A 26,453-nucleotide genomic window follows, 5' to 3' on the forward strand; every position below is an offset into this window, starting at 1 on the left:
GGCTCCGCCATGGCGCCCGCCCCGCAGCCCGGCTCAGGCCGCGCCCGCCGCCGCCCGCCGCAAGGCATGCCGGGACACGCCGTTCCGCCCGCCCCTGCGCGGGGGGAGCTGGGAGCGGTAGTTCCGAGGCCTCGCCCCGCTGGGCCCCGGGGCAGGCTCCCAGCGGGCATTGCAAGCCCCCGGCCCTGACTGTATGCAGATTAGCGGCGGGGGCGGGGGGGCGCAAACAGAGGCTCGCGAGCTGCACCGCCCCCCTTCTCCGCCTCCTGGACTGGGGGCGGGCCTGGGGCTTCAGCCCGGCAGCGATGGGGGCCCGCGGCTCCAGTCCCCTAGGCAGCGTCTGCCAGGCCGCGGGGCTCTGGCCCTGCTGGGACTCCGGGGCCAAAGCCCCGAAGAAAACCCTCCCTCCAGGGCCGAAGCCCCGGGACCCAGCCCGCAGCCCTGCGGGACGGAAGCCCCCAGCCCTGGCGCGCCCCCTGCTCTCACGCTGCTGAAGATTGTCCTAGGCGGCTCGGCGGGTCGGGAATTTCGACCACCCCGGGCATATTATTGTTATGAGCCCTACAGGTCCTGGGTCGCCGCTGTACACTTTGGTGGCATCGCTTCAAGGTATGGGAAGGTGGCCTCTGAACAGCAATGCATGGCCTCAGTCCTGCTCTTTGCAATGTAAGCTTCAGGCACGGGAGATCAGGCAAAAGGGGGTGGTTGTTTTTTTGGGGAGGGTGGTTCCCAAAGAGAGAACGACATCTCCTAAAATTCCACAGTCCCAGATACTTGCACCAGATGTGGGACAGACAGGTGACCCTGCCCTCCTCTGACTTGTCAGTTTTGCCATCTGTAAAATGGGGATAGGAATAGTGAGCTCCTTAGTAAAGTGCTGCGAGATCAATAGATGAACTGTATAACAGCTAGGTATTAGGTTTCAGAGGGGTAGCTGTGTTAGTCTGTATCAGCAAAAAGAACAAGGAGTACTCGTGGCTCTAACAAATTTATAATTTGTAAGTAGATATAAAAAGAAAAGGAGTACTTGTGGCACCTTAGAGACTAACCAATTTATTTGAGCATAAGCTTTCCTGACCCACAGCTCGCTGCATCGGATGCATCCGATGAAGTGAGCTGTAGCTCACGAAAGCTTATGCTCAAATAAATTGGTTAGTCTTTAAGGTGCCACAAGTCCTCCTTTTCTTTTTGCGACTACAGACTAACACGGCTGCTACTCTGAAACCTGTCATTAAGTAGATATAGATATACTTACAAATTATAAATATGTACACACACACACACACACACACACACACAAATGATAAATGTGTTAGTCTCTAAGGTGCCACAAGTACTCCTTGTTCGTTTAGCTAGGTATTAGTTTCCCCCTTCAAAAAGAAAAAGATGTCAGTAAGTTGCAACAGCTCCAAGGGGGGATTCAAACAAAGTCGATTCAGATTAAAATTATTTTAATTACAGATCTAATTAAACTGTTGTTATAACGCAGAAGGGGCTGAGAAAAGGGTTCTCTCCCCGGCACAAAAATCTCCCAGGACTCCTTCCTCTGTATGATGCACTACAACTCCCACAATTCTCTGCAAGCCATGTGATTTTTATTGAGCTTGCAAGTGACTATATTGAAGCATACACCGCCTCGCAACTTACCAAACTATTGAGTTTCCAGAGGAGCGGCTATCATACTTCGGGATCACTTTACACATTCCCTTCCTTTCTGGTTGTGTTGCACTGCAAAGCAGAAATAAAGAAGCCAAGATGATGCAAGTAAGTGCATTTCAGATTTGCTGTCTGATGGGGTTAGAAATCTGCTGGGATTGTAAATGACAGGTTGGAGTTAGCTGATACATGCACGCCGTGCTTTCCTTCAAATACAAACGATTCATTGGTGGCATTTAATTAACTATCCGATCGCAAGTGATTGACAGTGGACAGGTTTATATTTTGCACAGAGAAGGCTCTGCTGCACTCTGGCCATTTACTCGGGGGCAAGGAAGCATGATGTGGACACAGGAACTTCATTAGGGACAGCACATTCAGTAAAAAGAAAAGGAGTACTAGTGGCACCTTAGAGACTAACAAATTTATTTGAGCATAAGCTTTCATGAGCTACAGCTCACTTCAGCGGATGCATGCAGTGGAAAATACAGTGGGGAGATACACAGAGAACATGAAACAATGGGTGTTACCATACACACTGTAGCAAGAGTGATCAGGTAAGGTGAGCTATTACCAGCAGGAGAGAAAAAAAAACTTTTGTAGTGATAATCAAGGTGGGCCATTTCAAGCAGTTGACAAGAACGTGTGAGGAATAGTGGGGGTTGGGGGGTGTGCGAATAAACATGGGGAAATAGTTGTACTTTGTGTAATGACCCATCCACTCCCAGTCTTTATTCAAGCCTAAGTTAATTGTGTCCAGTTTGCAAATTAATTCCAATTCAGCAGTCTCTCGTTGGAGTCTGTTTTTGAAGTTTTTTTGTTGAAGAATTGCCACTTTTAGGTCTGTAATCGAGTGACCAAAGAGATTGAAGTGTTCTCCGACTGGTTTTTGAATGTTCTAATTCTTGATGTCTGATTTGTGTCCATTTATTCTTTTACGTAGAGACTGTCCAGTTTGACCAATGTACATGGCAGAGGGGCATTGCTGGCACATGATGGCATATATCACATTGGTAGATGTGCAGATGAACGAACCTCTGATAATGTGGCTGATGTGATGTGCAATACAGCTGCAGCTATGTCACTATAGAATAATCGGACTGGAAGGGACCTCGAGAGGTCATCTAGTCCAGTCCCCTGCACTCATGGCAGGACTAAGTGTTTTCTAGACCATCCCTGACAGGTATTTCTCTAACCTGCTCTTAAAAATCTCCAATGATGGAGATTCCACAACTTCCCTAGGCAATTTATTCCAGTGCTTAACAACCCTGACTGTTAGGAAGTTTTCCCTAATGACGAACCTAAACCTCCCTTGCTGCAGTTTAAGCCCATTGCTTCTTGTCCTATCCTCAGATGTTAAGAAGAACAATTTTTCTCCCTCCTCCTTGTAACAATCTTTTATGAACTTGAAAACTTATGTCCCCCTCTTCTCCAGACGAAACAAACCCAATTTTTTCAATCTTCCCTCATAGGTCATGTTTTCTAGACATTTAATCTTCTCTGGACTTTTGTTGCTCTTCTCTGGACTTTCTCCAATTTGTTCACATCTTTCCTGAAATGTGGCACCCAGAACTGGACACAATACTCCAGTTGAGGCCTAATCAGTGCAAGTAGAGCAGAAGAATTACTTCTTGTGTCTTGCTTACAATACTTCCGCTGATATATCCCAGAATGATGTTTGCTTCTTTTGCAACAGTGTAACACTGTTGACTCATATTTAGCTTGTGATCCACTATGACCCCCAGATCCCTTTCCGCAGTACTCCTTTCTAGGCAGTCATTTCCCATTTTGTATGTGTGAAACTGATTGTTTCTACCTAAATGGAGAACTTTGCATTTGTCCTTATTGAATTTCATCCTACTTACTTCAGCATAGCACTGATGCTACCTACAATGAGGGGAAAGGTTTTTTCCCATCGATGTAGTTAATCCACCTCCCTGAGCAGGGGTAGCTATGTGGAGGGAAGAATTCTTCTGTTGCTGTAGCTGCATCTACTCTGGGGATTAGGTCATTTTTCACAGCCCTGAGTGACAGAGCTAAATTGATCTAAGTGCAGACCAGGCCAGGGGTGCGGTACTCCACAGGGTGTAACAGCAAACACAGTAATACTCCAAACAACAATCTCTCAAATCCTGTATGTAATCACCAGCTATTTGTTTAACCCACAGGTGCAGGGTAACAAAAAGGAGTCAAGATACTGGTACATGCATGCAGATTAGCAGCTGTCACACATACACACAGTGAATATTTCACTGGTATAGTTAATAAGTCTGCTGTTTGGAGGGCTGTTCTGAATGCTACAATTAAGTGTTCTCACTAAAAAATTTAGTGAATTAAAATTTAACTTTGGTTAATTGGATCATCAGATGTATTAGCTTCTTAAGGAGAGATCCAACTGTCAGATAAATTTAATTCATAGAATATCAGGGTTGGAAGGGACCTCAAGAGGTCATCTAGTCCAACCCCCTGCTCAAAGCAGGACCAATCCCCAACTAAATCATCCCAGCCAGGGCTTTGTCAAGCCTGACCTTAAAAATATCTAAGGAAGGAGATTCCACCACCTCCCTAGGTAACTCATTCCAGTGTTTCACCATCCTCCTAGTGAAAAAGTTTTTCCTAATATCTAACCTAAACCTCCCCCACTGCAACTTAAGACCATTGCTCCTTGTTCTGTCATCTGCTACCACTGAGAACAGTCTAGATCCATCCTCTTTGGAACCCCCTTTCAGGTAGTTGAAAGCAGCTATCAAATCCCGCCTCATTCTTCTCTTCCGCAGACTAAACAATCCCAGTTCCCTCAGCCTCTCCTCATAAGTCATGTGTTCCAGTCCCCTAATCATTTTTGTTGCCCTCCGCTGGACTCTTTCCAATTTTTCCACATCCTTCTTGTAGTGTGGGGCCCAAAACTGGACACAGTACTCCAGATGAGGCCTCACCGATGTCAAATAGAGGGGAACGATCACATCCCTCGATCTGCTGACAATGCCCCTACGTATACATCCCAAAATGCCATTGGCCTTCGTGGCAACAAGGGCACACTGTTGACTCATATCCAGCTTCTCGTCCACTGTAACCCCTAGGTCCTTTTCTGCAGAACTGCTGCCGAGCCATTCGGTCCCTAGTCTGTAGCGGTGCATGGGATTCTTCCGTCCTAAGTGCAGGACTCTGCACTTGTCCTTATTGAACCTCATCAGATTTCTTTTGGCCCAATCCTCTAATTTGTCTAGGGCCCTCTGTATCCTATCCCTAACCTCCATCATATCTACCTCTCCTCCCAGTTTAGTATCATCTGCAAACTTGCTGAGGGTGCAATCCATACCATCCTCCAGATCATTTATGAAGATATTGAACAAAACCAGACCGAGGACCGACCCTTGGGGTACTCTGCTTGATACCAGCTGCCAACTAGACATGGAGCCATTGATCACTACCCATTGAGCCCGACAATCTAGCCAGCTTTCTATCCACCTTATAGTCCATTCATCCAGCCCATACTTCTTTAACTTGCTGGCAAGAATACTGTGGGAGACCATGTCAAAAGCTTTGCTAAAGTCAAGGAACAACACGTCCACTGCTTTCCCCTCATCCACAGACCCAGTTATCTCATCAATTAGAAGGCAATTAGATTAGTCAGGCATGACTTGCCCTTGGTGAATCCATGTTGACTGTTCCTGATCACTATCCTCTCCTGTAAGTGCTTCAGAATTGATTCCTTGAGGACCTGCTCCATGATTTTTCCAGGGACTGAGGTGAGGCTGATGGGCCTGTAGTTCCCCAGATCCTCCTCCTTCCCTTTTTTAAAGATGGGCACTACATTAGCCTTTTTCCAGTCTTCCGGGACTTCCCCCGATCACCATGAGTTTTCAAAGATAATGGTCAAGGCTCTGCAATCACATCTGCCAACTCCTTTAGCACTCTCGGATGCAGTGCATCTGGCCCCATGGACTTGTGCTCGTCCAGCTTTTTTAAATAGTCCCGAACCACTTCTTTCTCCACAGAGGGCTGGTCACCTCCTCCCCATGCTGTGCTGCCCAGTGCAGCAGTCTGGGAGCTGACCTTGTTCGTGAAGACACAGGCAAAAAAAGCATTGAATACATTAGCTTTTTCCACATCCTCTGTCACTAGGTTGCCTCCCTCATTCAGTAAGGGGCCCACACTTTCCTTGACTTTCTTCTTGTTGCTAACATACCTGAAGAAACCCTTCTTGTTACTCTTAACATCTCTTGCTAGCTGCAACTCCAGGTGTGATTTGGCCTTCCTGATTTCGCTCCTGCATGCCCGAGCAATATTTTTATATTCTTCCCTGGTCATTTGTCCAATCTTCCACTTCTTGTAAACTTCTTTTTTGTGTTAAGATCAGCAAGGATTTCACTGTTAAGCCAAGCTGGTCACCTGCCATATTTACTATTCTTTCTACACATCGGGATGGTTTGTCCCTGTAACCTCAATAAGGATTCTTTAAAATACAGCCAGCTCTCCTGGACTCCTTTCCCCCTCATGTTATTCTCCCAGGGGATCCTGCCCATCAGTTCCCGGAGGGAGTCAAAGTCTGCTTTTCTGAAGTCCAGGGTCCGTATTCTGTTGCTCTCCTTTCTTCCCTGTGTCAGGATCCTGAACTCAACCATCTCACTGCCTCCCAGGTTCCCATCCACTTTTGCTTCCCCTACTAATTCTTCCTGGTTTGTGAGCAGCAGGTCAAGAGCAGCTCTGCCCCTAGTTGGTTCCTCCAGCACTTGCACCAGGAAATTGTCCCCTACACTTTCCACAAACTTCCTGGATTGCTGTGCACCGCTGTATTGCTCTCCCAGCAGATATCAGGGTGATTGAAGTCTCCCATGAGAACCAGGGCCTGCGATCTAGTAACTTCCGTGAGTTGCCGGAAGAAAGCCTCGTCCACCTCATCCCCCTGGTCTGGTGGTCTATAGCAGACTCCCACCACAACATCACCCTTGGTGCTCACACTTCTAAACTTACTGCAGAAAAACCTGAGTGTCTCTGGATTTTCATACTTGAGCTCGGAGCAGTCGTACTGCTCCCTTACATACAATGCAACTCCCCCACCTTTTCTGCCCTGCCTGTCCTTCCTGAACAGTTTATATCCATCCATGATAGTACTCCAGTCATGTGAGTTATCCCACTAAGTCTCTGTTATTCCAATCACATCATAATTCCTTGACTGTGCCAGGACTTCCAGTTCTCCCTGCTTGTTTCCCAGGCTTCTTGCATTTGTGTATAGGCACTTTAGATAACTCGCTGATCGTCCTGCTTTCTCAGTATGAGGCAGGAGCCCTGCCCTCTCGCGCACTCCTGCTCGTGCTTCCTCCCGGTATCCCACTTCCCCACTTACCTCAGGGCTTTGGTCTCCTTCCCCCGGTGAACCTAGTTTAAAGCCCTCCTCACTAGGTTAGCCAGCCTGCTTGCAAAGATGCTCTTCCCTCTCTTCGTTAGGTGGAGCCTGTCTCTGCCTGGCACTCCTCCTTCTTGGAACACCATCCCATGGTCAAAGAATCCAAAGCCTTCTCTCCAACACCACCTGTGTAGCCATTCGTTGACTTTCATGATTCAACAGTCTCTACCCAGGCCTTTTCCTTCCACGGGGAGAATGGACGAGAACACCACTTGCACCTCAAACTCCTTTATCCTTCTTCCCAGAGCCACGTAGTCTGCAGTGATCCGCTCAAGGTCATTCTTGGCAGTATCATTGGTGCCCACGTGGAGAAGCAGGAAGGAGTAGCGATCTGAGGGCTTGATGAGTCTCGACAGTCTCTCCGTCACATTGTGAATCCTAGTTCCTGACAAGCAGCAGACTTCTTGGTTTTCCTGGTCTGGGCGGCAGATAGATGACTCAGTCCCCCTGAGGAGAGAGTTCCCGACCACCACCACCCGCCTCCTTCTCTTGGGAGCGTTGGTCGTGGAACCCCCAACCTCAGGACAGCGCATCTCATGCCTTCCAATCGGTGGAGTCTCCTTCTGTTCCCTTCCCTCAGATGTATCATCTAGTCCACTCTCCGCATTAGTACCTGTGGAGAGAACATGGAAACAGTTATTTACCTGTATCTGCGTTGCTGGTACATGGACGCTCCCCTTTCTTCTTCTGGAGGTCACATGCTGCCAAATTTCTTCACCGTCCTTCTGTCCCTGTCTCACCTAAGAGTCGAGCTAATACACAATTGTGATCAGATACAGATATTTAAAAAGCAGAAATAAACTCAAGCCCCCTAAATTCAGATCCAAAATCAAGTCTGAACTTCCCCAAATGTCAATAGGTATTTGGATCCAGAATTCTGGTCTCAGGCTTCTCTCTTGTGAAATGAGATGCTTACCTACCATAGTCCAGTGGGAGTTAGGCACCTAAATACCTTTGAGGAGCTGGGCCAGTATAGCTCAGTGACTCACCCTCTGTAGCGAGTGAGGCTTTTGGGCTTTAGGATTACCTCCATCTAGCTGAAATCTCATGCAGTCCTTAGCAGCAGTCTTGGGTAGCAGGTTATTAGTCTAGCCCAATACCTCTCCTCCTATTACTTCATGTTATAATAAGTTTTAATGATTGTACTTGCTCTTCTGTAGCACTTTTCATCCATACATCTCACAGTGCTTCAAAAAAGGACAGTATGGTTAGTCCCATTTTACGGATGGGGAAACCGAGGCACAGAGCAATGACATTACTTGCCCAAGATCACTCTAATGGTCAGTGGTTAAACCAGGCTTAGGACCCAGGTCTCCTGACTCCCAGTCAAGTCCCCTATCCACTGGACTGCGCTCCCTCACCACTGTTTTGAAATGGGTCCAATGAGCTAAACACAGTTTTCTCCAAATCCTGTTTAACAACCTGACAGCCACATGAACATTTTGTTTTTAAATAGCATTAGAGTAGGAGAATGGCAGTCAGAACTATTCCTAGGTCTTCTGCGGACTTGGTGCTTGGCCTCTGGCAAGTCATTTAACCTCCGTTCACTTACTCAACCAAAAAAGAGGCGATAATATCTTAATCATTTTACAGTTCTTTGGGATCCTCAAATGAAAGGTACCATGTAAATGCAAAGTATTATTATTTAAAAGCTACAACACATTGCCCTTAAAATCCCCTCCAATATCACATGTGGATTTTCCCTAAGAGAATTGTTCCTTTCTCGCCATGTGATTTGGCTCAGGGTCTTGGTTACAATTTGTAAACAGAACTGACTTCCAGATCAGTGAGTGGAACACACCTGTGTGGGTGTGAGAAGTGGGAAAGTCAGGCAACCTAACCCTGCTATCTGGAACTTTCAGAGGTGAGTCAATCTGTTGGCACAGTGCAGCCCCTTGGTCTGGTCTAGAGTAGAAAACATGTGGAACTAGGATGACTTCTTTTTAAATCGTTTCGACTGGTTTAAACCTTTCTTAAAACAGTTTATCTTAAATTAGTGAGGCTTAAACCGATTTAAGTGTGTCTGCATTGGACTGGTGTAACTAAATTGATTTAGCTACACAGGTACAACTTTACCAAAGGCCTGGTCTACACACTACAGACTTGTCTTCATTACAAAGTTAATCTGATTTACAGTTCAAATGTTGCCCCTAATTTGAGTCCTTCCTGTCCACACATAAAAACTATTAATTCAAGTTAGCCAGTCTGTCAGGGGATATAGGCTAAGGCTCAAGTCAGCACAACTTATCAGCTGCTAACATGATCACTCTGTAGTGTGGTCTCCACTCAATTGCCTCTGGACAGTCCTCCAATGCCTCCCCATAACTCCCCACAACGTGCCCAGAAAGGACAGACAAGTTCCGCTACAAATTGCCTGGAAAGCTGGGCTCAGCTGACTGCTAGCACAAAGAACACGAGGAAGTAGAGTACCAGTGTGGATGCAGGAGCCAAGTATTGTTTTGCAACGTAGCCGCTCATTTGAGTTCGGTCAACCTGAGAGGAGTAACTTGCATGTAGATACCTCAAGTTAACACTACAGTGAAGACTGCGTGCAAACGTGTGCATGGAGACTCTTAAAAAGATCTAAACCTGGCTTATAATGGTTTAGCTTGCACATGTAAATTCCTAGGTTCAAGCTACTCCAATATATCCAGTTTTAAAGAGATATAAGTATGCCCATGCAAGGGTTTGCACCAGTTTAAAACTGTTAACTGACTTAAGCTACTTGGGTGCAATTTGTGTGTGTGTAGAGAAGCCCTTGTATAAATAACCCTGTAGTTATGGCTTCCACAATCCAACTAACGAAGCGACTTCCTTTACATAATGCCAGGTGTCAAATACCCAGTCTATGTGCTGGATCCAGCCCCAATGACTGCTTGTTGCGTCATGCCTGATTTTACACAGTAAGATCATTGGGTCAAGGACCATGGGTTTTGTATGTTTGAAGTGCTCACTTTTGGGCCCTGCAGAGTCAATGCTCCTTGTGGTAGTCAGAACACTTTGGCTGTGTTAGCATCACCGTTATCTGCCTGCACTGATGCACATAATGGATTAACTTCCTCTCTTGGAAGAGTCTCGCACCATCTAGCTTTTCGCATGGTGACACCTGGGCCATGTCTACACTAGGGGTGCAATAGTGGCATAGCTACGGTGCCATAACCCCCTAGTGTAGAAGCAGACTCCTATGACAGAAGGGGTTTTGCCATCGCTCTAGGAGCTCTACCTCCCTGAATAATGGTAGCTAGGTCAACGGAAGCATTTATGACAGATTTGGCAATTTCCTGCAATATCCTTGAAAAGCCTTATTGAATTAAAAGTAGGTATCTTTGGAGTCCCTGGCATTACCAGTGCATGGTTTATGTATCATTGTGGACTTGTATGTAACTTCTCGGGCAGGGAGGGGTAGGATGTGGCCAGAGTAAATCCTGGCAAGTGTTATGAGCATCCAATAACTATTGGAAACAACATGCCCAACATCGAGGAACCTCTGGGACAAATGAAGTTGAGTGTGTTTCCTAGGAAATAGTTGGGAAGAGGCGAATGCAAATTCCAACCTCCAGACCCAACCTTTTGAAGCTACACCCTAAGGAGAAACCCATTGTCTGTTGATTATCTGTTCCCAGAATCTGACGGTCAAAGCCTCGAACTGCATATGGGAGGTCCTCACAGATTCATGGGGTGCTTGTCCTGAGCTAACAGCTATTTTGAACATGTAACTACAGAAAAGACCCTTGCTGTGGGTTGAAGGACTCCTTACCTGCCAGGGCCCTTGTTGGAGCTGGGGGTGGGGGATGATCTCTGGTAAGATTATTGCTATGCATGTGGGTTCTTTTATTATTTTCTCTCTAATGTTTTCGCCTTGACAATAAATGTGCTTGCTTAGAAGGGGTTGTGTGGTAACTTTTAACTGTGGGAGGTAACACTGTTTATAGCCTCTGAGGAGGAAGTAGAACAGGCCTGCATAGGAAGTCTCACTTGCTGGGGAATAACACAATGCACGCGGGGAACTATGCTGTCTGGAAAAACCCCAGTGAGGAGGGAGAGAATCACAGAGTTCAAGGCCAGAAGGGACCACCAGATCATCTAGTCTGACCTCCTGTATATCACAGCCCCACCAACACCCACACACTAATCCTGACAACCAAAATTAGACCAAAGTATTACAGCCCAAGAAAGGTGATGGCTGAGGAGCCAGCAGCGTAGGGTGGGTGCCCTTGGAGGACCATGGAGGGGGAATACAGGGGTAGTTACTCTGAACTGTGACAGCGTTCCTCTGTCAAACTAGCTGCGTCTACACTGGGGATTAAGTCTGCATAGCTACAGCAAGTGCCATCGTTTTAACTGTAGCCCAGGCCTTGGATTGGCTGTCGAAGGACCCAACAAAGCCCATTGTGGGGCTGTGTAGTGAAGTACAGTAGAACCTCACCGTTAGGAACACCAGAGTTACGCATGGACCAGTCAACCACCCACCTCGTTTTGAACCGGAAGTACGCAATCAGGCAGCAGCGGAGACCAAAAAAACCAAACACACACACATACAGTACAGTGCTGTGTTAAACGTGAACTACTAAAAAAAATAAAGGGAAAGGTTAAAAAAAGATTTGACAAGTTAAGGAAACTGTTTCTGTGCTTGTTTGGTTTAAATTAAGATAGTTAAAAACAGCATTTTTCTTCTGCATAATAAAGTTTCAAAGCTGTATGAAGTCAATGTTCAGTTGTAAACTCCGCAAAGAACAACCATAGCGTTTTGTTCTGAGTTACAAACAACCTCCATGCCTGAGGTAGTCATAATTCTGAAGTTCTACTGTATTGCACAGATCATCTGCTGGTGTCTGGCTCCTGGCCGGCCATCTAGGATCACTGCGCCCTGTGTGAAATAGACCTCGCTCTCGCGCTCTCTGGGGATGTGTACACTGCAACTGGCAGGTGTAATTCCCAGTGCAGATACACAGACACGCACTGGTTGTGCTTCAGCTAGCCCCTAAAAATAGCCGTGTGGCTCTGGCAGCATGGACAGTGGGGTGGCTCAGGCTAGCTGAACGAGTCAGTCCCCAGAGGGTCAGGCGGGACTGTACTCGGGTGGCTAGCCTGACCTGCCACCCACGTCACCACGGCCACACTGCTAGAGAGCAAACATGTCTCTGCGGACCCGAGCTGGGAATTACACCTCTCAGCTCTGTGTAGACAGATCTTCTGACATAAAACTCCGGTGTGTGAATGGACTGCGGAGGGAGAACTGCAGTGTGTATTGCCTCTTAGTAAGAATCTGTAGCCCATCTTTGTATCTTAGGCCTGGTCTACATTAAGGTCTATACATCAGTATAGCTGCTTCTCCCAGGGGTGTGGAAAATCCAAACCCCGGAGAGATGTAGTTATACTGACCTAATCCCCGGTGTAGACAACACTAGGTCAATAGAAGAGTTCTGCCATCCAGCTCACTATCACCGCTCAGGAAGGTGGACATGAGAAATTCTCCCCTCACCTAGGTAGTGTCTACACCAGGAACTGCCGTGGCAGAGCTCTAGTGAGTTAAGTGTAGACATTCCCTTACACTGCACCCTACAGGCAGGTTTATCCAACTCCTGGGCAGACACAGTACTTCTGGAACCCACCCCCATTGTCTCAACGTACAGCGCCTAGCACAACAGGATCCTGGGCCATGACTGGGGCTCGCGTGCTACCGCAGTACAAATAAACAACAACAGCTCTTCAGTGACAATCCAAGAATTCCATGTTGTGACACTAAGTACTTCAATACCAGATCATCTCAAGTTGCTAGACGCTTATTAGCGAATTAAGCCTCATTATGGCCCCACTAGGGAGGGGCCCCCATTTCAGAGAGAAGCTCCCTAGCTTGCTCACGGTCACACAGGAAGTCAGAGATGTAGGATGGCTCCTGATCCTGCCCCTTAACCCCAAGCCCATCCTTCCCTGCTGATTCTTTGTGGGAGTAGCAGTGGTGCTGAGGAATAGCCGCTTTCAGCAAAGGGACGGTCTTCCCGCTGCTGACTCAGACAGTGGCAGGACACAAGAAAAGCCCAATTTTGGGGTGCCCATTGGCTTCTTTCATGCACAACACCATGAAGGAACCATAAACTAGCCATAGGTGCTCCTGAGAAATATATCCAATGCAGGGGGACAGCCCAGCAGGCATATCCAGCTCTGTACCACACCTAGAGAAGCCCCAGCTTCAGGTGTATCGGGGAGGGGGGTCTTGGCAGGGCTGTTCCTAAACCCTGGCATCTGGGGACAGCTGGTACAGCCCATAGGGGTCTTCAGTAGCCTGGCTGCCAGTTATGGCATCCCTCTAACTTGGGCTGGGGGTAATCCAGCCCCCAGCATCCTTGTGTAGCAAATGTGCCTGGCAGACTTGGCCCAGGGAGCAGAGCTCTGTCCTTACAGCGTGTAGCATTTCCTCCTGAGTTAGGGATAGCCAGTTTCTCATCTTGCAACACATGGAAAGGAAAAGGCCAACCAGAAGACAAAATGCCATCCAATCCCCAGTTTAGGATTACAGCCATAGCCCTTCAGCCAAAACCAAATGGCCCAGTAACCACCAGCAGGATTCGTACGTTTGAAGATGGTAAATGTAATTACTGGACCGAGCACAGGACTAAAAGTCCAGGGATCTGGGTTCAAATCCTGTCCGAGACTCCCTGGACAAGTCTCTGAATATTTCTGCGCTCACATTTTCCCATTTGCAAGGGGGAAATAATGCTACCAGCATAGTGAAGTGTTTGAGATTGATGGGTTAAGTATGCCAAGTCCTAATATAGTCTCATTTAAACACTATTATTATAAATCTGCTGCCAAAGGAAATTCAAAAGCATGAGCCAATGACAGGTGATAATATGCTCTGCACAATGCACAGACTAAGCATATAATGAGATCCTGTTTACTGGATGAATACATACATCTATTAGGCAATGTTTCTAGACCAGGCACATCCCTTCAGACGCATAATGGAGATGATGCATTCTGTACAATAATCTGCTCACATCATTAAACGCTGCAGTTGTACGTGGCATGTAATTAACAAAGCAAAGGCTAGGCCTTCACCACAAAAAGAGATGCGTTTTTAGCTCTCTCAGTGTAAAATGCTAATGGAGACAAGTGCTTTATAACCTCATTATAGCCAATGGAGGTCAACCCTGGGGGAGGAGGAGGGCTAAGGTTAACACTGACTGGGTACGTCAAGGTAAAATCTGTCCCTTGTCTTTAGAAGCATCTGATTGAACAACGCTTCCTTTTTCCTTCAGCAAAGGAAGCCAAAGGAAGACGAATCCAAGCAGTTATGGTGCCATATACATAGGAGGTTCAGTGCACCACGTGAGATACCTGCCCATCAACTTTAATCATGGTGCAATTGCAACATGATGAAAGCCTTTTACTGCAGGAAGCAGCATCGGTTTTGTAAAACGGGCGCTCAGATGAGACTGGCTGGGTCCAGAAAGAGAACCTTGGTTTAGAAATTGGTAGCATTGCCCATAGAGGATCAGGTCTGAGTAAGATGCAGGAACATACAGCAGCCATGCATTTATCTGTAGGCAGAAGAAAGAGATCTTACCAGAGTGGCTCCTGTGCTACTGCTTCTTAGTAGGAAAGTCTTGTGCGTGGCTGGAGAAAAGTGCTCCATATTCGGAGGACGTGACTTTCTGGCTTGGACGAAGTGCTTTGCCCAAGGTCCCAGAGAGAGAGCAAGTGGCGGCTAGGAGAAAAGTCCAAGTTTTTGGCCTCCCAGTGCTGTGATCTAACCACAAGGCTATTGGGCTAATGGCCTCAGGCTGCATCTGAATGACCCCTTTTCAGGACCTTCCAAAGTCCTCACTCAGGAGCTCCCAGCACATACTGGGTTGGAAGTCAGTCCACCGCCGCACTCTGCTGCACCTGAGGATCTGTCTAGATGAGGAAGAAAGGTGCTTTTTTCAGCAGGGAGTGACCTGCTGCAGCCTGCTAAATTCAAGCCAGCTAAGGGGGTTAAACTGCATTTACCGATACTAAGTGGGATTTTTCCATCAACTTAAACTAGCTTGATTGAACCAGTTCTATTGGGGGAAAAACCTTTTTCTCCTAATCTAAGCCTCAGCCTAGCATGTGCATGTGAGAGAGAGGGGACAGGTACTATTGAAATCCACACACTGTAGGGCATAATCTTAGAAAGCCCCTGTTTTAGTGATAGGAAGTTCACAAAATGATGCATGAACATAGAAACAGCCCCCCATTTCCCAACACTTATTGGTACCTAACCCCGGGTGCTGCTCCGCTCCCTTCCCACGGTGAATGCAGCGTTACCAGCCTAATGCTCCTTTTGGAGGGATCCGGCATAACTCCTAGTCTAGTGGATTTTCCCTAGCCCTACTGGTAAGTCACATTAGCCCTCCCACAGAGAAAAGCACCCCACTGGAGAATGTCCCCTAAACTCCCAGTGCAAAGGGAAACACAGCTTAGATTGCACTTCACAATCACAAAGGCAGTTCACGACACTGGCATTGAAACCACTCTGCTCAAATGAGAAGTGAAACTGCCTTGACTCAGTCGCTGAGCTGATTGCCTGTAATCAGCTACAGCTGGCCAGCTGCCGGAGACACATGGCACCCTTCTCACTGCCTGCTATTAGCGCTGACTCTCAATGGAAAAACTCAAGGTTGCTCCTTTTTGTCTGGCCAAACCAAGGGCCTCTTGCTGAGCGTGCTGCAGTCTTCATGAGCAAGGGCTCAGTTCAGGATAATGCTCTACATGCTGGTTGAGGCTGTGTTAAAAGTGAGAGAAACAAGTCAAATCATGTGGGCAAGTCATGTCACTACTCAGTGCCTCAATTTCCCCATCTTCCCCACTTTGGCCTGCCAACTATTTTAATCCAGCCCTTGAGCTCCCGCTGGGGAGCAGGGTCTGGGGCTTGCTATGCTCCAGCCAGGGAGCAAGGTCGGGGCCCACTCCACGTGGGTCCCAGAAGCAGCGGCATGGCCCCGCTCTGGCTCCTATGCGTAGGGGCAGCCAGTGGGCTCCGCTCTGCACGCTGCCCCTGCCCCAAGTGTTGCCCCTGCAGCTCCCATTGGCTGGGAACCATGGACAATGGGAGCTGCAGGGGCAGTGCCTGTGGATGGGCAGCATGTAGAGCTGCCTGGCCATGCCTCTGCGTAGGAGCCGGAGAAGGGACATGCCACTGCTTCCAGGAGCCGCTCGAGGTAAGCGCCGCCCGGAGCCTGCACCCCTGAGCCTCTCCCCACGGCCCAACCCCCTGCCACAGACCTCATCCCCCTCCCACTCTCCAAACCCCTCGATCCTAGCCCGGAGCACCCTCCTGCACCCCAAACCCCTCATCCCCAGCTCCACCCCGGAGCCCGCACCCCCAGCTGGAGCCCTCACCTCCCCTCGCACCCAACTCCCCCACCCCAGCCCGGAGCCCCCTCCCGCACCCTGAACTCCTAATTTCTGGCCCCAACCAGAGCCCTCACCCTCTTCTGCACCACAACCCCAATTTTGTGAGCATTCATGGCCTGCCATACAATTTCTATTCCCAGATGTACCCCTTGGGCCAAAAAGTTTGCCCACTCCTGTTGTAAGAATTAAGTAGGAGCCAGGACTCCTGGGTTCTATTCTTGATTTGCTGTGTAACCATAAATTCTTTAACCTCTCTGTGCCTCAGTTTACTTATAAAATGCAGCCCCCTACCTGCCCCCCCCCAAGGATTCTGTGAGGCTTTATTCATGCTTGCAAACAGCGATAGTGCAAGAATACATCATGCATCACACTCACTACCTCTAACATACCAAGCAACTTGGGGCTGATTTTTGGAAGTGTTTGAGATCCACTGAAATCAGTGGGAGTGGTGAGTGCTCCACATTCCCAAACCATCAATCCCTTCCCCCCAACTGATTCTGTTCTGCCTGGGGTCGGTCTTTGTGCAAGGTGGCTTCCCCTCTCAGAGGGTGGAGCTGAAACAAACAAGTGAAGCAAACTGAATTTGCCCTTAAGTGAAGATCCAGTACAGTACCCAAGGGATCTCCCAAGAGGCAAATCTGCTAAGAGCCTTTCAGTTTGGTTCCGCAAGGTCGTGCAGTTCCAAGAGGTTTACAGATGTAAATCAGTGATCTCTGACACTTCTATTCCCAGCGAGGCTTTGGAGAAATGAAGGCAGAGCATGAGCTCGCTTGAGTTACTCTTGGCTCAATCCTCAGAGGTTGCTTTTTGTTGTTAATGGAACCCTCCCTGCTGTGTGATCACATGGAAGAGACTGCCAAAGCAGAGCGGCCTGCCCTAAGATAAAGAAGTGGGGAAAGGGAAGCATGAGGGGTTGGAAGGAGCAGGAGAGAGGGGGACTGGATGGCTCAGGGGTGAGGAAATGGGAATCCAGAGCCATTCACTGACTTGGCTCCAAGCAACAACAATCATCATTTGCTGGCTGGCTGAAGCCTTGTGGAGAAGGAAGTGGTGGAACAGATCAGATAAGTAGCCATCTCATAGGACTCACCATCACATGTGACTTCCTCTGTTGGCAGTCTCAGAAAGAAGCTGAGAACCACCATCACCTCCAGAAGTGGCCTCTCCAGACCAGGGCTGGGCTGCCCAGCGGGTGGCACGTGTGGAATCCTGTACCCGACTGCTTATGGTGCAGACAAGGAGGATTTGAGCCCCCAGGGTCAGCCACCCAGACTTTTACTTACTTCAAATCAAACCTCTTGCACCAGCCCCCACCAGGCTGCAGAAAATCTACCTTGAAAGTGGGCATAAAAGGCAGCAGAAGCCAATCACAAGCCCCCCAGCTGGGGACCTGGAGCTGAACAGCACACGCCAGGAAGAGGGCAGGGCCAGGCCATCAATGAGACACGCTCGTTCAGTAGATCTCTCAGGAAGGATCTATAGAGCTTCAGCAGAATGCAAGGGAATACAGCTCCTGCCCTCCTGCAGCGGGGAGTTCCTCCCTTCCAGTGAAGCAGCGGATGGGGCAATTCAGTTTGCTCCTCCCTGTTTCCACAGGAACACATCTGGCTCCTAGATATCGGCCCTTTACAATCTCTAGGGCTCAGGCTGATGCAGGAGCCTAAGCCGGCTCCAGACCAAGACGCACAATGGCAGTGATGAAGGAGGAGCTGGGTGTACCCCTCCACACCCCTCCATGCCCAGGCAGCCCTGGGAAACTGGAGGAAAGGGGGAGGATATGAAAGCCAATTAACAGTTGGGCGAAAATAGTCCAAAGCAACCTGCCTGTGAGGGATAGCAAGTTCCAAGAGATGAAATGCAACACATGCAACGCAGCAGGTCCTGGCCTGTGCTGGACCCTAGCTACTACCATGAGGAGCACAGAGTAGCTAGCCTCGATAGAGAGAACGTGCACAGAGCTGGATGGAAATGCCTTCAAAGAAATCACGTCCCACTCTTTAACACGCACGTTGGAAGCCGACGACTTGAGTTGCTGGTTTCAGCCCGATTCAAAAGGGACAGGCGGCATCTGCATCACAAGCCACACACTTGTGGGCATCCCCGCTGCCAGGCCAAGGGCTGGATGGGCTATGGAGGCTAAGCAGTACCTCCTATCTTAAGAGGAAAGATGGCCCAGTGGTTAGGACTTCGGAGACCTAGACTCCATTCCCTGTTCTCCTATAGACTTCCTGTGTGACCTTGGTCATGTCACTTAGTCTCTGTTCCCCATCTGTAAAATGGGGATAACAGCATCTCACAGGAATAAAGATCAGGAGACGCTCAGATGCCATGATAATGGGGGTCATATGAGTACCTAAGATATCTAGACAGAGCCTCAACAGTGGTCCCTTCTGTCATAGTCCAGGGAAACTGCACCTGTGTTCCCCCTCCACGGTCCAGCAAGGACACCCACTCTTAGGCTTCCAGGTCCCAGCCCTCACCTCTCGGTCGGAGACCTGCGTCTCGCTCCCTCCTGACCAGGCTGCACAGCTCCCTGTGTTCGCTGAGAGTTCCCCAGCAAGTCAGACTGCCTAAGCAGGCCCGCTTTGCTTTCTCCTCAGTGGCTATAAACAGCATGCTTGCCCACAGCTATAAGTTACCACATTGCCCCTTGCAAGCAAGCACAATTATTCTTCAGGTGAAAGCATTACAGAGAAAACACATTAAAAGAACTTGCACACCTGCTAATAAGCTTACCAGCGGTCCCCCCTTCCCCGCAACTCCAACGTGGGCTCTGGCAGGTGAACAGTCCTTCAGACTCCACCGGGGGCGGGGGAGAGGGGGTTCTGTGGTCACAAATTCGTAACAGCTTTTGCTCAGAACACGACCACCACCTGAAACCGGTGGGTATGTACTCGGCCCGACTCAGCAGTGCCATGACCCATGCTGCCCATTGCAGTTACACTGCTATTCAGACTCCTGCTCGCTTGATGAGAGCGAGCGCGAGCATGTGTACGCGAGCAGGGGAATCATACCCCTAGCTTGTAGTGTAGACTTAGCCTGTGGGTTCCTTCTTTATCTTTGATCTGCAGAGACCGGGAAGAGGTAATCTGCCAGACAGCAGTTCAAAAGCTTGGATCTGGAGCTGGGAATCTGCATTCCCCTCCCTCCAGGTATTTCCTAGGAAACCCACTTTGTTCAACCTGAGAGTCCCTCCTCGCCTGGGCCCAAGGTGGAAAGTAGTCCTTTGGAGCTCATAACAGTTCCCAGCGGGGTTTACATTGGCCACGTCTGCCTCCTAGAGAAGTTATACATAATCCTACAATAACACATCCACTTGGCGTTTGTAATACAATGGGCTCCAAAGCTATTTAAACTTAATTCAGTCAGATCTCCCAAAATATTGCCAGAACTTGCCATGTCTGTCTACCTTTACTCACTCTGTGTATTGGCCATGCACCTCCCATTCTGTGGATACGCAGAGACTCTCTGGCCTCTCCACCTGGCAACTTTTATCGACACTGAACCCACTTGAAGGAATATTTTTATCAATATATTTATGAAAAGCACTGGGGCACCACCTGTGAGATGCTGTAATTATCGATCATTGGTCTCTCTCTACAGCTGGAAATCTGGCATCGGCCGGTAAGAGATGGGGCTGCTGTTTCTACATTCCACCCCAATCCAGCTCTTAACATTTGCCTTTGCTTTGCTTCTCCTCCAGATGTATTTCTACTTCTCGGACAAGGTGGTACTTTTGTTTGACTTCTGGAATGTCCACACCCCTGCAGGTAAGAACAGAGTCTGTGGATTATTCCCACCCCTGAGCGATATAAATTAGACCCGAGTAATTTGTACTGTAGAAATAACCACCCATAATCAGCTGCTCTCTGAGGCTATCAGCTAAATAGTTTGATAGTATTTACTCTAGCAGAGGCCATAATCTGTGCTGAGTAGGTGATAAGTAGATGAGGGAATAAAGGGTTTACTCACTGTTTTCGCTGTAGCAACAGACAGACACCAAGTCAAGGGCTGGGAGAACAGGAACTTGCACGCACAGAAAAATTCCAACAGCAAATGTGTTCTCCAGTGTTTTGTACAAACCCACTGCCTGCCCCCAGCCCCACTCCTGATCTCTGGAGGTCCCCTGTTATAGCCCCGCTCTCTCCATGTGGAATTCACCGAATACCCCAAACTGTCACTACTACATCACAAGCCACTGAAAGATCATCCACGCTATTGCTCAGTAGGGATTGACGGCATGGCAAACAATTACAACAGCTGGCCATCTCTGCTCCAGAGCGGGCCATGACTAGGACAGCGAGGGAGGAGACAACTGAGGATGTAGAGCAGTTATTTATCACATGCCTGCCTTATCCATTATACTATATACACAAGCATGACATTTATGCATAAAACAATGCCAATAAAAGCGGCGAAAAGGCCTAGCAGAAGACTAAGAGAATGTTTAAACTCAGCCTTTAAGTCTCCCATAGCACAGGAAGAGTATTGGGTTGGTCACAGATTGGGGTGGGATTTGGGAGAAGATGCCCAGAGAAGATACAGCAATTTGCACAGTCTCAGGAGGACTGATCAGTGAATCACACACCGGCCTGCTGCCACTCCAGGCATGCTAAGGTGCGGGGCAGGGGTGCCATTATAAAAATGCCAGAGGGCTCAAGAAGAACTTTGTACCTCGTGTCCTTCACTTGGAAGAGGTTCTGGCCCCATCTGGGATGAGCAGAGCAGAAGAGATGGGGGAGACCCGCTGGGGTGGGTAGAGACAGATGTCACTAGAAGCCCCTCTGCCCCTTTCCTACTAAATCGGCGCTTTGCAGCCTGATGGGGTGGGGATGAAGAGTGGAATAAGGGCAGGGGAAAGGCAGGTGCCAAGGCTCAGCTACTATATTTGACCAGGAAACTTCCTTAGAATGAGGCACGTCCAGCTCCTCCCTCTATAACTTACGGTTCAGAGTCCCATGGAACGCTTGCTGCTTCGTGGAAAGTTCCGTGGTGCTTCCGTTGCGGGGATGGCCCTGGCGCTCTTGCTGGTTCCAGGCCAACCTGAATGGCGTTTGCCTTGCAGGGATGGTGCTCTCGGTGCTGGTGGTTCTGCTGCTAGCGGCGTTGTACGAAGCCATCAAGATGAGCAAAACCAAACTCCTTCGCCGGATGATACTGGCCATCCCCACCACCCTCAGTCAGGAGTCACTCAGGGAGCCGGAGCCGGGGTCCGTCAACTCAAACCTGGGTCAGCAAAACACCACCTCAAAAAGGTAACCCAGTCCCAGTCTGAGGCTTTCATTGTTGCCTGCTGCACAAAGGAGGCCCAAGGGACACTAGCAAAGGGCTTTAGGCACCATTTGCGGTGTGGGCCCATTAGAGTGTTGCCAGCCCTCCAGGATTGTCCTGGAGTCTCCAGGAATTCGAGACTACTCTTTAGTTAAAGTGTATGTCATGTGATGAAACCTCCAGGAATACATCCAACCAAAATTGGCAACCCTTGTCCATTGGAATTACCACACTAGACCCAGGGAGATGAAGATCCCAGTATCCCCAAACCCCTCTCAGTAGGTGGCTACTGCCCAACCTCTCCCCTCCACTAAGTGCTCCTGCCCGCCCCATACTGCCTCAGCTCCTTCTCCCTCACCCCTGTGGGCTGCTGCCCCCTTCCTCCTACACCTAACTCAGGTCTCAGCTCCCCCCGTACCACTGGTGTTTTCTTGCTCTGCCCATTGGCTTCAAGGGGGGGCCAGCTGCTCCCTCGTCTTCAAAGTCAAGAGGGGTCACTGCCCCCAGTTCCACTGGGAGTGTCGGGGTTGCGGGGCAGTGACACATATGTGACAGGGAAACTGTCGATCACCCACAAACAACCCAGGGAACTAGCACGGCCCCAGCCAGCAGGGCTGCAGCCAGAGGAGTTCAGGCAGTATACGGATTAGCGCTGTTTGGAATTGTTCCAGAGGAAGAGATTTCCATTGGAAAATGCTGATTCAATGGCAAATTATCCACTCGTTTCTTTTCATCTTGGTTGCATTGGTATGTTTAAATTATGAAATTGGAATATAAACACGTCAAGCTGATGGAGTGAGGCCAAACGGTCATTTTGATTTTTCCTAAATGAAGTTTTGGAATTCCCAGGCCGGGGGAAATTTTGAAATTTTGTTCCAGTTCGGAACAATTCCCCCCCCCAAACGTTTGGAATTTGCCATGGACCAGGAATTCTGAGTTCTGACCAGCTCTGATTTTTATACAAGTTGTTTGCACATTTGTTAAATGGACCTTACTGGTTTTTCTGGGTTCAAATGGTGGCACGTCTGAGGTTTCGGAGGCTTTCTGTACCCTGTAAAGCATCACAACTATCGCTGTCAAAACGTAACCAATTAATCCCCCTTGAGCGCGTCTTCCCTCAGGCACTGCCTGTATCGTGAGCTAAGCCATCCCGGTTACGCTGTTATTTTCTGACCAACCGCATTTCTCTAGCGGGGTTCCTTTGGCAAACAGCCTGAGGAAATATGCTGTACGGCTGCCCGCCCTGTCTTTTCAAGAGCCCTCGTCTGCGGTTCCCGTGTGATCGGGGGTAACTAGCATGAGAGGCTTAATCTCAGAGGGAGTCTCGTTCACAGGTGCAGGATTGACCCCACTGAGGCCGGGAACGAATCACTGGACATAATGGGAATGCTCAGGGCTTTCCCCCCTCAGTGTTGCAGCAGGGAATGAGGATCTGTTATGGCCACACAGGCCTATCCCGCGTGATCACTTTCTGCTTTGGCAGGGGTGGGATAGTGGAACGTGGGCCTTTGACACACAAAACCCATTCAAGAAAGAAGATGGGAGGTTGCCTACAAAGGGTTAAGAGATCACCCCAAAAATACACGTACTGACTGCTGTTCTGACCCTCCTTCATTAGAAGGCCATGTCCATTAAGCACCCAATTTCTATTCTCAGTTAAGGCCGGTTTCACTATTTTCCTGCAGCTGGAAAGAGCTTTTCACGGACCCTGGAGCACTGTACCTAAAACATGATGTGCAACTATATAAAAAGAACATCTTTGGCTTGCACTAGGATGAGGCGGTAACCACAGCAGGTGACAAGGTTGAGAATTCCACCAAGTTAGAACCCCATGTGGGCTAAAAGCTCAGTGTGCCTAAGTAATCCATGCATGGGAAGGGTTAAGAAATCAAAGGCAAGTTTTAGCCCATATGTGCAGAAACCAAAATGCAGAAGAGGCTTAGTTCAGAGCGTAATGCCACCCCATGATTTCCAAAGGAACAGAAAGCCAACCGGACACGAAATGCGGGTAACAAACAATGCAAGGGGAACTCGTGTGATTTGAAGAGGATGCCGCCCTGCCTTGCATTTCCTGTTCCATGTGACGCATAGTTTCATACACAAACCAGTAGGAGAGGAGGAAGCAAGCTAGAGTAGATCATGGGGGCAGGGAGGGGCTGCAGAGCGGTGTCATTTTGGTATTGTAGCCCGCACAGCTTTGGCAGTGTGCTGAGATCACTGCCTATCACACTGCTGAAGATTGTCCCATTGTTTCCTTGTGCTTCCCCATCTGTCTGTGTCCACCTGTCGTCTCTTGTCTTACATGTAAGCTGTTTGTGTCAGGGACCATCCTTTTGTTCTGTGTTTGTACAGCGCCTAGCACAATGGGGTCCTGATCCGGGAGTGGGGCTCCCCTAGGAGCTACCACGCTACAGCTCATTAATAGACACAACTCCTCCACAGCGCAGCACAGTGACGACAGACATACCCGAGCCAGCGTGAATCATGCCAGCTCCGGCCCGGGAGGGACCAGTGATGCTGCAGCAGCAGGCATGTCAGCGTGGAGCGTCCAAGCCTGCCCGGAACCCTGCGTAATCACGCCGGGGCTAGTTCATGCTGATGCACTAGCTGGGTAGCTTGGGTGCTGGCTGGCTCGGGTAGCACTACACGGACTGCAGTCAGCCCGGACAGACCCTTGGGCAGCACAGTGCACTCTGCAAACAAATTAACCCCACTTAATGTTATACCCACAATGCACGACCAGGGCTCCTGGCCATAAGCTCTCATACCTCTTTGGCCCTCAGCCTTTGGCTGGTGCCACCCTCCTGGAGCATGTAGGACACGCTTAGACATCTGGGGGGATGTTGCTAACTCGCAAGGCTTGTTCGCGCCATAGTTAACTCTGCTTTTTTTTTTTCCCCCCCTCTTTCTTTTCTGGAAAGGTGGTTTCTTTACCACATCAGCCAGAGCCTGCTCCACGTGGTCCAGGTGGTGATCGGTTACCTGGTGATGCTGGTGGTGATGTCTTACAACACTTGGATCTTCCTGGGGGTGATCGTGGGTTCCGCCCTGGGTTACTACGTGGCTTACCTGGTGTTCACCGTGAGATAGCGGTGGCCTGCTGCACTCCAGGGCACTGCAAAGCAGAAGAGGGCAACCTCTGCAGTGGGGGAAGGACTAAGGAGGCTCCACTAGAGAAAATGCTTGTGCAAAGCTTGGCCTGTAGCTGGTGGGAGACAAATCTCCACACAATGGGGGACTCCCCCCATTCCCCCACCCTGGGGGGATTGAGTTTCTTCCTTTTAATCCTAGCGTGGTCTCCACTTCTATACAATTACCCATTTTTAAGATCACTTTTGGACCCTTTCTGCCAGGCAGGCCCTCATCGCCCTGGCCAAGCAGGGCACGGCCCCACGAAGAGCTAAACTGGGCCACATGCTGGCTGTGAACAGGGCTGGGCGGATGTCATAAATATAAAGGGAAGGGTAACCACCTTTCTGTATACAGTGCTATAAAACCCTCCTGGCCAGAGGCAAAACTCTTTCACCTGTAAAGGGTTAAGAAGCTAAGAACCTCCCTGGCACCTGATCCAAAATTACCAATGAAGGGACAAGATACTTTCAAATCTGGAGCGGGGGAACAAAGGGTTCTGTCTGTCTGTGCGATGCTTTTGCCGGGAACAGATCAGGAATGCAGCCTTACAACTCCTGTTAAGTTAGTAAGTCATCTAGCTAGAACATGCGTTAGATTTCCTTTTGTTTAATGGCTGGTAAAATAAGCTGTGCTGGTGGGAATGTATATTCCTGTTTTTGTGTCTTTTTGTAACTTAAGGTTTTGCCTAGAGGGATTCTCTATGTTTTTAATCTGATTACCCTGTAAGGTATTTACCATCCTGATTTTACAGAGGGGATTCTTTTACCTTTTCGTTAATTAACATTCTTCTTCTAAGAACCTGATTGATTTTTCATTGTTCTTAAGATCCAAGGGTTTGGGTCTGTGTTCACCTGTACAAATTGGTGAGGATTCTTATCAAGCCTTCCCCAGGAAAGGGGGTATAGGGCTTGGGGGCATATTTTGGGGGAAGACATTTCCAAGTGGGCTCTTTCCCTGTTCTTTGTTTAAAACGCTTGGTGGTGGCAGCATAGGGTTCAAGGACAAGGCAAAGTTTGGGGAAGTTTTTAACCTAAGCTGGTAAGAATAAGTTTAGGGGGTCTTTCATGCAGGTCCCCCCATCTGTACCCTAGAGTTCAGTGGGGAAGGAACCTTGACAGCAGATAAGCAGCTCAGCTTTACAGCTGCCGTCTCCAATGACTTTGAGCCCACCCTCAGTTCTCACTCAGGAATCCCAGGAGCCTTTCCCTGCTGACTGGAGGAGCAAGGGGACTTGGGCACTGCCACCCTCGCCCGGGGACGGACAGAGCAGGCGGACATGTTACAGGCTATGTCCATCAGCGGATGCTGCAGGGATGGGAATGCCGGGGGATGGATTGCGGGTTATTTTACCCTTCCTCCCAGATTGTTCATGTTCCTGGCTGGCTCCATGACGGCTCTGTTCACCGCTCCCTGTTGCTTGTGGGCAGGAGGAAAATAACCCTCAATGGGCTCGTGCTGGTCTCTGACCCCAAGGGGACGCTCCCCTCACACTGTGCCTTCTGTGTTCCCAACAGAACAAAGCTGTACGTCAGCTCCCCGTCTCAGCACCCTCTGGATAGTGCATGGGGTGAGCACAGCTTGACGACCCCCCATCCTCCTGCTGCTG

At 49.1% G+C, this 26,453-nt stretch overlaps 1 protein-coding gene across 3 annotated transcripts; it reads left to right on the forward strand.

Moving 5' to 3' along the window:
* The first annotated feature begins 304 nt into the window (after nucleotides 1–304).
* Nucleotides 305–26,094, forward strand: SLC31A2 (solute carrier family 31 member 2). Of its 3 annotated transcripts, XM_074973482.1 has the most exons (5): nucleotides 311–609; nucleotides 1,490–1,764; nucleotides 20,148–20,214; nucleotides 21,510–21,699; nucleotides 24,637–26,094. In XM_074973482.1, exons 2-5 carry the CDS (start codon nucleotides 1,756–1,758, stop codon nucleotides 24,803–24,805), a joined length of 435 nt encoding a protein of 144 aa, XP_074829583.1. In that variant the 5' UTR covers nucleotides 311–609; nucleotides 1,490–1,755; the 3' UTR covers nucleotides 24,806–26,094. The 3 variants fall into 3 exon arrangements, with proteins under 3 accessions (XP_074829582.1, XP_074829584.1, XP_074829583.1); XM_074973481.1 differs by lacking the exon at nucleotides 1,490–1,764 and having other exon boundaries at nucleotides 305–666; XM_074973483.1 differs by lacking the exon at nucleotides 1,490–1,764 and having other exon boundaries at nucleotides 310–609.
* The last annotated feature ends 359 nt before the right edge of the window (nucleotides 26,095–26,453 follow it).

This window comes from Natator depressus, chromosome 16 (assembly GCF_965152275.1).
Source record: "Natator depressus isolate rNatDep1 chromosome 16, rNatDep2.hap1, whole genome shotgun sequence".
Classification (NCBI taxonomy): Eukaryota; Metazoa; Chordata; order Testudines; family Cheloniidae; genus Natator; species Natator depressus.

Coding starts and splice junctions, on each gene's coding strand:
- SLC31A2 (XM_074973481.1), top strand. CDS start 637: ATGCATGGCCTCAGTCCTGCTCTTTGCAAT. Junction 20,215..21,509: donor GAATGTCCACACCCCTGCAG/GTAAGAACAGAG, acceptor TTTGCCTTGCAG/GGATGGTGCTCTCGGTGCTG. Junction 21,700..24,636: donor CAAAACACCACCTCAAAAAG/GTAACCCAGTCC, acceptor TTTTCTGGAAAG/GTGGTTTCTTTACCACATCA.